General features: G+C 39.7%; 1 protein-coding gene across 2 annotated transcripts in view; it reads right to left on the bottom strand.

Moving 5' to 3' along the window:
* PPP2R2C (protein phosphatase 2 regulatory subunit Bgamma) overlaps positions 1-11,356 on the bottom strand; it is a 43,141-nt gene extending 31,785 nt beyond the window's left edge. Inside the window, exon 1 of one of the 2 annotated variants that reach the window (XM_053458262.1) lies at positions 10,802-11,356. In XM_053458262.1, coding sequence (XP_053314237.1) covers positions 10,802-10,871 — 70 coding nt within the window. In that variant the 5' untranslated portion in view covers positions 10,872-11,356. The remainder of the gene's footprint in view (positions 1-10,801) is intronic. The other variant, XM_053458261.1, reaches the window with a different exon arrangement.
* Positions 11,357-13,117: the final 1,761 nt, after the last annotated feature.

The raw sequence follows: 13,117 nt of genomic DNA, 5'->3' as shown, positions 1-13,117 counted from the left end.
TAAAGACCTGCCACTAGCTATACCTCTAGCAACACCCCATAAACCAACGAATGCCCCTCTGTGGCTATTTAAAACCTTGGGAGAAATGAATTGCCAAGCCTCAGATGCAGCCTCTGATCAATGAGTAATGTATTAACCTTAGTATATTAATATTGAAAATAAACCAATAGATAAATAAAGGATTTTCCACCTATTATATGATTTGTACCAAACTTAGAATTCTTTAGCAAATATATAACCAATATAATAGATTATTTTTGCTCCATTTTTAGAAACACGATTACGGAAAGCAAAGCATTGAATGAATACATAAATGTCTCTTAACCATTATACGTTAAGTGATTATTGATCTGTTTGAAAGTAACTTGGAAAAAAAACAGCCTTGCATATGCATTGTATATTTAAATATATGGGTCTTCGGATACACTAAGCTCTGAGTTAAAAATGCTTTAATCTTAAAACCCTGTCATAATTATAAAAAACGTACCCATTCCAATCATACATTTATAACGGTTACGGATTCTAGGCAATAATCCAGTTTAATTCAGGCATATCTGTTTGAAGAATTATGGCCCATCCTTCATAGCAGTGTCTTAAAATCCACCCAGAAAAGTGGGCAAAAGCACTTGCTACATCCAAAATCCATACAGTCCCAGTTCACAGGACAGTCCCATTGTCCCAGGTAGCTGCCCCACTGTCCTGTATTTACAGGAGATGATGCATATGGGCCAGTGGGGAGACACTTAGATCTCCCATGATTGGTCCTCGAAGCTGTAAAATCATGTGGCTCCTGTAAGGCAGGTGATCACACCCAGACTCTGCTCATTTCTGGTACCAGATACTCCCCTCCCCATCTTATTACACCCCCAACACAGGTACCCCAATTTGGACACCACATTCCTGCTCAAGCAGGAAAGAAAAGAAGAATAAAGTGGAGAGATGAATCTTAAATTGTATGTTTTTACTTGCTCCAACAAGCATATAAATTATGGGCTCTTGGGTTTTACAAATAAGTGATGCTGATATGGTCTCCATTTGTGGTTTACATGCCAGTGTCACCCCTTAGTGTAGGGTCATTAGCGTTGATTGTAGTTGCCATCGACAGCTACCTTAGTAAGTATGGGTAGTTCCTTTCCTAAGGTTCCATCATCTCTTTATTGTCCTGCTCACTTATCTGACCTCAGTACCTGGCAGCCCCAAGAGGGTCAGATGTAACAGGGATTATGTCTGAAAATTGGTTCTGCTACTGTTTGAAAAGTCTTGTTCACATAGCAACCAATAGAAAAGGAAAGGCTCTCTTTATTTTAACATTCCATTAGGGCAGTTTTCAAACTTTGCTGAAGAAAGCACTTTTTATACAGAAACTCTACATACTGATAAGCGGTGGTACCATCATCAGTGCAGGACGCAGGCCCTTGAAAGAAACAATTAACATTAATCTGTTCCTAAATCACATGCATTTTAACAGTGCATATGTGCCTTAAAGTCTTTCATCAAGAAAGAAAAAATTAATAAAATGTATTATTTTTTCGAATTGATTATGTATTTTATTTGTTTTAATTGATTATGTTTTTTTTTTTTCTTCTAATGGATTACTCTGCATTAAATTCAGCTCTTCATTTTTTTCCACATTAATATGAAATGTTGTGCAGTAGGATATTTTCCACAATAGTACATTGGCACTTAAAGGAATATTAATCATTTGATCGAGGGAGTCTGTTTTAACAATTAAACATTTGGAAGATAAAAAGTATTTTTTTTTTCCTGTTCCTTTTCGCCCCTTAGTTACTAGCCTTGAAACTGCCTAAACTGAGCGGATATACCACAACCGAATCATCTCCAGAACAGAGAAGGACCTTTGCAGGTAGATTATATGAGACTAAAAAAACTGTAGCTCTGCATCTCAGCACCAGAAAATCGGGTTTCATGCAAAAAAACACATTCTTCAAAACATTTCTAACAATTAATCGATTAACATTCCTTATTGCCAATGAGGCATGATAGGGCAATACATATACATACACACACACACACTACCTAGCTCAGGGTGGCTTCATAGTTACATATAGGCAAAAAAAGTATTTGGGTACTTTCAAACCCTTTTTAGTTTTTTTTTGCTTTCTACAACATTACTAGTTGTATCTATAATTATAGGTATTATTTTGTATCTTACAGAGCTGCATTCCATCATACATTTTATATTTTATTACATGGACTATTTGACATTTGAAGCTTTTGCACATGGTTCTGACCATTTACATTTTTTCTAGCATTTTTTTTGTGAAAATTGCCAGGGAACTTATAGCGGCACATCCTTTTTTTATACCACACAGCTCTCTTTTTTTCCTTTTTTGAGTAACTTCGAAAACCCTTGCCTGTTTTGTTTTTTTCTCCATAACTTTCTAAACTCACATGACGGGCCTAGTTTGTTAATGTGTACATCACGATTACTGTTTTGTTTTTTCTTCACCTGATACCAGAAATAGTGAGAAGCTCGGTCTAGTATTTCATAAAAATAGCATGAATACATGTAAAATTGTCTCTCTCTATTCTGGGGCGGACGGGGTGACTCACCACAGCTCATATTTCAGCCTTGTGATGTGCAATGGGAGCCTGGGAGATGGTCTCTCATGGAAGTCCACAATGTAGGAAGAACATGCCCTCACTCGGGGAACCTTCCACAGTCTGGGGTTTCTCAGAGGCAGGTCACTTTTCTCCCCTAAATTATAAGATGGAAATTTTCTTACCATCTTTCTCTGAATTAAGAGACACTTCATGCATTTGGGTTTTTAATGATATTCTGCACTAAGTATTGTCCATTAATGGGGATGTAAGAAATACAAAATGCCAAAGGTGATTCCTGTGATACAAAAGAAATACTGATTCATATAAATGGAAACTCATAAAGGAACTTTTCTCTACCAGTTTCCTGTAAGACCATAACATTGTTTTCTTGAAAAAGTCATGCTTTTAGTGAACAAAAATAAAATACGTATTTTTTTTGGTGTTTTTGTTATTGGTTGGACTTTCATCTCCAGAAGTGTCAGTGTTTGGGAAATATGGAGATCTCAGGATCTTTTTTAGTTGTAAAGAACAAGGTGCTTCATCGCCTTGGTTCCATACAGATTGGGATGCAGCCAAAGGGCACATCCAGGTCACTTACCACTTTTAGGAACCATCAGGTGGATGGAGAGCTAGGAACTGTCTATCAAGTGTAGACTTTCCTGGTGTGGGAGACGCCATCTTCACATCAATAATGAAAACACTACTAAGATTTGTTTTCATTCTTCCATTAATATTCATTTAAGTTTCTACAATAGCATTACCCAGCTTTTTCTTGTGTGGGTGTCATTATTTAAGGTTTGTGGGTCAGACAAACAAATGCTTTGGAGTTCTAAGGCATGTTTGGCCTGGAAGGTCACACAAGTTCATATGGCCATTCGTATTGCCAACAGAGATATGCAATACATTATACTGCACCCTGTGTAGTACGTGTGTAGATAATTTGTTTTAATAATTGCTAATAATGAAAATTAACACACGATCAACTGCGAGGAAGGAAATATGAATAAGTAACCAAAGGTTGGGATTACAACAAAAAAAACTTAAAGGCTTATTTTAATAACATTATCAGCAATTTAAAAGGGTGCCAGCGATGCAAGGGTACTCTTTAAAACATTTTTCTTTGTTTTGCTGTTATTTATTTTTTTTTACTTTCCACCTTCATCCTCTTTGCTCAGAGTTTATTGATTGTGGACAGTGTTCCAACAATGGTACCAAAGTATCTTTTCCAATAACCAGATATTTCCATTGCACAACATGATACAAATGCATCTATCTAAATTACAAGAGGCCTTTAATAATCTAAAGACCCTATTAATAATCATCATTATTCATATTAGTAGTTATTAAAATAATATATATTGCATGAATATGTTTGTGTGTGTGTTTTGTTTTCTATTAAATTAAAAATATTTCCTTTTAATCGCTGGTTCATCTCTTATTTAATCGGAGCTACTGTTCGGGAGGAAGCAATAACGGTGACCAAAGGGTCCAGGAGCAACACCAACGAGCGGCAAGCTGCTCTTAAAAGTATGAGTGAACATCTGAGTTTCCTTATACACAGATTTCGTTTATACTTTTATTGTGCTGTGAGATTATTCCATTTTACTCATTTTTCATGTTATAATAAATTAATGGGGTGTAATTAATTTAGGATGGGTGGGTTTCTTGTATAATGGGAAACGCTATTAAATGCAGAAGCAGTTACGATTTTATTAGTTCAAAAGCTCAACTGTGTCCACTAACCTACCAATTAAACGGTATACCATATTGAACACCTACTTTATCTTTATTTTGTAAAGAAAATACCTTTACGGGCTTACCGGATAGCATTATATTGCAAACTTTGGGGACTGCTTTGGTCTAACTTTCATGTATATTATACTGATTTAAATCACACTAAAATGAACCAATGATAGGCAGTGTATCATCATTGTTGTGAGTGATGTTTTTGTGAGTGCTTACAAGCACTCACACTTTAGTGAATAGACCCAAGTAAGTGGCGGGAGGTACATTCCCAATGTGCTGAGAATGTTCCTCTGTTTTACCCAGTATAAAAAGTAATATTGCTAATGCTGCTATAATGATCTCCACATGTTTTCAAAAAAAGAGGAAAAGCTCGGAATGAACAATGAACATACATTAGTTCCTACATTACGGCTTCAGCTTTACTTTATTTAGCGTTTTGCTTCAGCTACTCAATTATTGATCAAGCTCGCTTTCTGCTGAGGTTTTATTATCCTGGAAAAAGATAAGTGCACGTCTAAAATTGTACGTTACTAATTTAGATATAACTGGGTCACAATTTCAATAAGGAATACTGCATGGAAACTGTTTAGCCAGTAAATCTCAAGTCATTTGACTAAATGACACATTACGGGCTTAAGAGATACAGATATTCTGTAAAGCGGAGCAGCCTTCTATTGGTACTTTGCATTAATCAACATCAAAAAAATGGCTTAAATCAGGGATTTGGCACTTTTTTGAACTCCAGCTGCCTCAGACTACCACCCCTAGAATGCTCAGGCTGCTATGGCTTTGCTTTGTTGAAGTGGTTGTATAAAGCATATTTTTACTATCCATGTTTCATTGGCTTCACTTTTTGACCCACTCTCCTGTCCTGTGCTTTTGTCTTCAAATTTTACTTTCTGGCCTCATTTTCCTTCCTTTTAATTATTATTATTATTTATTGTTTTATATAGCGCCATCATATTCCGTAGCCCTGTACAATTACAGAGCTCTGTTGCAGGCCAACCCAGCCTGGCATGCGCTCCATCGAAGATCCCCATATAATGTGAGATTACCAACCTCACGTAAAGGGAACACTTCAGATGCCTTATGCAGTAAACCCACTGATTGGGCGATACAGAACCAAAAATGTAAGAGGAAGAATGGCTTCTCCCCTACTGATAAACCCTTTGAGGAAGCCAAAACTTTGGAACCAAGAACAACTAGGTTGTTGGCGGCTAAGATTTATCCCCATTGCTTATGAGCAAACGAAGAAGTATCCAGAACCCATTTTCCAAGCCCAGTAGTATCCAAATGTATCTTCAAATCTCATGCAAGTCTCTTCTTTCCTTGTCTCCTGCGGCATGGAAAACTTTGCAGGGAGACCTAAAGGTTTTTAAGCTGTCATTTTATACTAATTTAGCACCTAATACATTAAATGTAAAGTGTTCTTTTTTATTAAGTCGAGAAAAAAAGTTGCCATTCTAAGTTACTAACAGAAGCAACAGATTACGGTTTTCTTTCCAGCCTATTCGTGACTCATAAAGAAGGAACACAGCTGATATTCACACCATAGGAATTTTCAAAAATAGCAGGGGAAAAAAAACTCAGCAGGCTGAGCGATATATAAATGGAAGCTTGATATGTGCAAAGACATAGCCTAAAAATATCCTAGAGGATAAAAAGTTGAATTTGTGGACAATTGCTATAGTTATTCTGCTCTGCTGCAAGATAGTATGAGAGATCAGAGGTCTAGTTAGTGGGATACCTGAAATCTGTATGATCTAAGGTAACCACCAGATGTCCTATTGCAGGGCTCGACAAATCCCAGACAGAGAATTTTGTCCTGGCGCCTAGGTTTTGTCAGCCTCTTACATCCAGAAAAAATTGTGGATGTAAGAGGCTGAGTCACCACACGGGGGCGCTGCTGCTGCTGTCTGCCCAGGAGTCTGGGCAGACAGCACAGCCACTCTGAGCCCGCCCCCGAGCCTGAGATCACTCCCACAGAGTGATTCTGTAGGCTGAAAACGCGGTTGCTGCAAAACCAGCAATCGTGTTTTCAGCTGCCACAGGCAGCTTCAGGAAAGGGGGTTGTGTGTTGATTGGGTCCCCACACTTGACCCAACACCCCCCAGCTGCCTGATCGCTCCATGAGAGCGACAGTGCAGCGTTAACCCCTTCAATGCTGCGATCGTGGCATTTAGGGGTTAATTCCCGTTTTGCACGGGGCTCTGCTGCTGGTGGTCTGCCTGGAAGCCCAGCAACAGCAAAAACGAGCCTCCATAAGCCCTTTGATGATTCCTGTAGGCATGGAAGCCTACAGCAGTCATCAGAGACTCCCCCCTGCAGTGGCTGGTCTATAGACCAGCAATTGAGTCCCAGCTGCCAGAGGCAGCTTCAGGGACAGGGGAGAGGGTTCTTTGGTCTCCACATGAGTGTAGAGACCAGCCCCAACACCCCCCTGCTGCCTGATCGCTCCAAGAGAGCGACAGTGCAGCATTAACCCCTTCAATGCCACAATTGTGTATGACACATTCGTGGCATTGCAGGGGTTAACATTTGTCCCCACAAGCTTGTGGGGACTAAATATCAGTCAATGCTGTGCTCCAATGGAACATCAGCATTGAAAGGGTTAAAAATAATAATAATAATAAAAAAACAGCACTGACCTGAAAGTCCAGGGTGCTTCCAGGTCAAACGCTGTGAGTTTAGTAAGTGGGCTGATGATGATCAGATCACTCCTGACCAACTGTTAGTTTAAAAAAATCCTGGCTCCTAACTTTTTTACCTGGCGCCTAGATTCACAACAAATTTGTCAAGCCCTGTCCTATTGCATCTGACCTGTATGACGCTATATCTAATGGTTCTTGAATAGGTTGTGAATAAAAATACGTTGTATATTCTCTACGTGGATACCGCCCCCCCTCCAGCATCTATAGAGATTTGGGCCTGAACAACAAAAAGTATTTAACATCAGCTATTCTCCTGGAGACATAGGAGACACTTTTGAAAGCACTTTTGAAGTTGGCTGCTTTCCACCATGGCAGCTGTGGAAGTTTGTGCTGTTGGCACCAGACACACCGCATCAAGATGCTCAATCTTTACTTGAAGGGTTGTAAGTTCCCACACCCTTTCACAAAGTAGAACAACCTGCTCCTTCCATATGCACCATATGCACCAAATCTAATTCCAAAGACTTTACTCGTATTAGTTTCTCAGTGCTACGATTCGTGAAACAGATTTTAAACTGGTGCACTCAAACAGAGATAGAATGGTCTAACTGAGGCGTTGAGTGAAGTCAAAGTTTAGGATTGGAGGAATAGAAAGTAAGTAGAAATGAGTGATGTACTACAGTAATAAATAAATACATTTCTCTGTAAAACCGGAAGTACTAGGCCCCTAGAGTATTCCTTATTTATATTAAGACAATACAATACATTGTGTGTGTATGTTTTACGCTACCATAGGATAAATGAGGATCATTTAATGTATTCACGTATACCAACTGGGAAATAGAAAATGATCTGCCTTTCAGTGTCTTGACACTTATTGTTAACTCCAATTAAGATTAGGCTTCAGTTCCACTCCTCGTTACTCCAGGTGCACTGGTCCTGGAGTTATTGCAATATCAGGTCCATGTGTAGACATCTCCCTGTTCTTAACACCTAGATATTACACTGATAAGAACAGATACTATACTTAAGCCAAAAGGCAGAGAAACAATCCCGGAACCTGGAAAAAACTATGCCAGTTAACTCTTTGGGAGGTACAGACCCCACCTGTATTTTGTCTGGTCAACGTTAATACCTTTGAATTGGCCACCATAGAAAAAGGTGTATTAGTTATGTACAATGAGTATGAGGAAAATGTGAAAAGGGTGTTTTTCACACTATATGTAAAAAAGCCTCTGCCCTTCACCGTTTCCATGTTTGATGCGCCTACACAAATTATACATCCTTTTTAAGAAAAACATAGGGCTTTGTTTCTTTGAAATCATAGAAACATGCAAAAAAATAATAAAATGTGATTCTGCTTAGAGTTTCTTCTACACAGTAGGTGTCACTGACCAATGACCTAATATTGATTTTGTGTGAAACACTCTGCTAGCGTGTGACTAGCACTGATGCTTTAGAGCGGTCCAGACTTGCATACCCAATCGGTGTGTCATTAGCCCTTACTGGAACTAGCAGGGTGCCTAAAATTCTCTGCACGCTCCTCCGTCAGGTTTGCACTTGAACCAAACCATATTTATTTACCGTTTATGTCAGTTTGAGACCTATGCCGCACCTCATGTAAAATACTGCTTTTGTTGTTAGTTTCTGTCAAGAGTCTGATACCACAGGATCAATGAATGAATCCACTCATTCGGAAGCATAAGTGGGACATTCTAGTGTCCCAAGCAGTCCCACCGATGAAGAATGCATCTTAAAGTACTTTGTTAGTAAGGTAAAAAATACGGAGTCTTTCCCCTGTATTGGAAAACAATAAGGTACTTACCTTTAGGAGAAGCTGCAGCTTCAGAACTAAGGGACTCTGACCCCTCTGTGGTCATGCCACTTTTGGTTGCTTGAAGCAGCCAGTTACAGACATGAAAGCACTCTCACTAAATGCAATGGGAGTGCTTCCAATGTGTACACGGGAGGTCTCATTAGACCCTCTGGATGGTACTGGCAGTGGGTATAGAGCGCATGTACTTTGGCAGAAGGAGATGAATTCTTCTGAATATGGCTCCTGTAAGCTTGGGGATTGAGTTTGGGGATAGGGAAAAGGGCAAATACATAGGGGGCTTCTGCAAAAACCCTCCATGCAGTGGCAAGGGGAGAAAAAAGGTAATATAAAAGGGGCAGTCAGCTATCATACGCATTAAAGTGCATATTATGGCCACAGTGTCCCTTTAATTATCTTTAAATAAATCCGATGCCACCTGTACTGAATGCGGCAGCCAGCGATGGCAGGAAAGGGGGTGCTTGGCTTTAGTCATAGTGTTTCTCTAAAAAATATGAAATCATGTCCCCTCCCCCATCTAATGCCGGGCCAGTTAATGCCCACATAGTTAGTAGCCCTAATCTCTAGAATCTATTGAGGTGCAATATTCAACCAAATTCCACAAAAAAACCCCCCCACAAATTCCACAAAAACAACACCCCATGACATGGCGGCAAGGACAGTCAGATTACGCTGTGATCGTTATGCTACCCATCTGAGCGTCAGGGCTCCTTCCTCCAGCTCTTAATGGGTTTGAAAGCGTGCAGCGTTTTCCATATGGCTGTGATGTAGGGAACGTGAACGCTCTGACTGGTGTTTCTCTGCGCACCCATTAAACATACAATAAAGGAACTATTAACACGCTAAAGGGATTTCATGGGTGTCTGCACTCTCTCTTTACTTTCTGATCATTCCTTTGTCAGCTACTCTAATACCAAAAAGAACAAATAAATATTTGCTTCTATGGCTTGGTTTAATGCCCAGAAAGCCCCAGGGACTGAAGACATTACTCAGCGGATTATTTTATACACTCCCAATGTAAGCATGATTATATATATATATATATATATTATACCTTCCATCAAATATGCAGGCATTGTTGGCAAATAACTGTCAGGGTCTATCGAAGGTATCATAATAGTGATAGAAATGAGGGATTTCCACCGGGCCTTAGACTGATACAGCGATCCCACTCCCAGACGTACAGCCATTACATATCAGCTCTGCCTATAAAAACTGTATTAAATAAGAGCAACTATAGATCCTATATGTTTCCATCTTTGTTTTGATTAATAAATAACTTTATCCAGAGCCTAACTCTTAAGAATGTATGGTGGGTGTTAGTTTATATATTATATATATATATATATATATATATATATATATATATATATATATATATATATATATAATATTAAATACATGTGTAAATATTTTATATTAAATACATATATGTATATGTTGTATATTATATATGTTTATATTGTATAATATATATATATATATATATATATATATATATATACACACACACATATGCTAGGAATATAGCAATGTCATTTTATAGGGCATTAATGTATAAGATGTAATTTAGCTTATATTTATTTATATATATATATATATATATATATATATATATAAAATATATATATATATATCATAAACTTGTAATCATTATGACAGATCATATGGCCAAAGCTTATACTGTGATGTTTCCCGTCAGTAGCCATACAGCAGGTAAATGACTCAGGATCGCTTTACGATGGCCATCTCTGCAGTGATTAACCCTTGAGGCACCATATCTGATTACCTCAGACAGTTCCTCTACAAACTAGGACTTTGTATAATGCCCTCCTCCCCCATGTCTGGCATCTAATATCACAACATGGAGTTTACATGACAAGACGCACACGGGGTGATCAGATACGGTAACAATACGTGGAGAGGGAGTACGGGGAGCACGGGGATCCCAGGACGGGTGTCACTGTCACAGGCAGGTGATGGAGATAATGGAGGGGGGGGGTACCTTCAGTCACATAGTTGTGGTCCCTGAGAAAGCTGTGGTTAATTTTTCGCGTATCCACGTCCTCGCCCATTGACAGCAGGATCGCTCAGCATGCCTATCCGCAGTGGACTGATGGGATCAGCACCATCCATACTGCCGCTGCCTTAGCAGAGGCGGGGAGCGCTGCCTGACCCTGAGCACAGCAGCATTCTCGGGGAGCAGAGCCGGGAGTGGCAGGGATCGAATGCAGCGGCGGCGGCGGCGGCGGGCAGGTGTGCGGAGCCCCGTGTGCTGCCCTTTAACGCGTAGTCCTCGGTGTGAAGCCTGCGGCTGCTGACGGTAAACGAGGCCGCTGCAGCAGAGGAGATCGCAGTGTGCACGCCGTGCGAGACTTGTTATTCTGTGCTGCTGCTGCATCAGAACATGCCCCTCCCAAACAGCTTGCACCCTCCAACCGCACCAGATGGATGGCTGCACGGGCAGAAAGGCACTGCAGGGGACCGCACTCTGCCCCCTCTGGCCACCGGCTGCATGCACCTTGCAGGGAAGCTCCTCTCTGCCACCCTGGCCAGCAATAGTTAAAGGGCTACCTGCCCTCAGCCAGCAAGATCCATTACATGTCTGCAGGATGCCTTTGGAGTGAATGAGAGCTTGACCTGGAAAGGAAAACAATCATGAATAGTTGAAAAGGTGCTGAGTGAGTAATCAAACCTGCAAGGCGCATTCCAGTAATGTTTGGACAAATCATCAGCATAAAAATAATTGTATTCACTTAACATGTTTTTAGATAGCAGATCCAGAGAGGGTTCCCAGCTTTTCTGTGAATAAATTGCGTGCTGTCGCTTCCCTGCATTTTCAGCATCGAATCAATCTTATTGGTGTCACAAACCAAAGCAAGAATTCAGCGCATACCCAGCGAAAACCATTCAAAAAACATCGGAGGCATAAATATTGGGGGATTCCGTCACACTATACGGCCATATATTGCTCAGTCCGCCACTACGTCAAAGTATCCCAAGTGGGTTGAGACCTATCTAATGTTTCGTGGCTAAATTGCTTACCAAGGAGCAGAATCAATGGGACTGCTCTGCATTTTAACCCAAAAGAGACGCTAAAGCGATGTAAAGCCTTCTCTGGACACCATTAATGCAGCAAAGGATGGTGGTAACATTAGTGCATAGAAAAGGGTTAAATACCAGTATTTCAAATACCCAGGGGTGTCTGCCTTTCAACAATATATGATTTGATGTGGTAAATTGAATTGGCTGGCTTCAAAGATGCCCCAAATAGGACATAGGGGTAGAATGACCCGATGTCAAAATTCCCCCAAAAATGTCCCTTCAGCCTCCAAACAACCTAACAAACCCATGCTGTGGTGTCACTGGGTGATTTTGTTAAACGCATATCAGGGTGTTGTTTGATAGTAGCATTTACCAGGAGCTGTAAATTCATATCTGAAGTATGCAAAAACAAAATGCAAAAAAACTACTACCACAAATTATTTAGCAGTTTTTTTCATTAGCTTTTGTTGATGAGTAAAAGATAAATGCAAGTCATATATTATTTTATATTATTTTTAATGGTAAATTAGATGGCATAATCAAAATAATGGAAACTTTCTTGTCCTGAAAACACAATATATAACTTGTGTGGGCACACTAATTGAGAAAGAAGAAAGCTACAGCTAAACATGAGCACCACAGAAATATTAAAACGTCATGAAGGGTACAAACAAATAAAAAAACAGCTCTGTCCTTAAGGGGTATTGAAAGCCATGGTTCAGTGTCTGCAGGTGACACACAATTAGGTTAATACAACTTGAACCAGACGTCCCTTCCTTGCAAAGAGATTTGATCAAATTGCAGCACTGGGCGACACAGTAGACGGTGAGTTTATGCAAAGTTATGCATTTTCTGAAAATAAATGTGTGTAAATTACACCTTAAATTGGGTTTTGTTAGAGAAATAATAAAAAAAAAAAAGGACTCCGGAATAGTTAGGGACAATAAACCTAGCAACAGTGTTCTATCTCTGCCGCAAGGGTCAGTAATATATGTAAAAAAGAATTAGGAGAAAAATATCATTTTGACCTCTACATAAGTCAGTGATAAGACCGCACCTTGAATATGGAGTAAGTCTGGGCACCTGTTCTTAAAAAAAGGACTTTATGGAGCTTGAAAAACTGCAGAGGTGGCTACAAAGTTAATAAGATGAACGGAACCCATTAGTTATAAGGAAAGACTTTAGAAGTTGAAATTGTTTACATTATAAAAAGGCGTATTAGAGGGGATACGATAGCATTATACAAATACATATGAGGACAATACCAGGCGCTCTC

The sequence above is a fragment of the Spea bombifrons genome, chromosome 1 (assembly GCF_027358695.1).
Source record: "Spea bombifrons isolate aSpeBom1 chromosome 1, aSpeBom1.2.pri, whole genome shotgun sequence".
NCBI classification, from domain to species: domain Eukaryota; kingdom Metazoa; phylum Chordata; class Amphibia; order Anura; family Pelobatidae; genus Spea; species Spea bombifrons.
The sequence above is the reverse complement of the archived record's forward strand: the minus strand, read 5'-3'. Positions and strand labels throughout refer to the sequence as shown.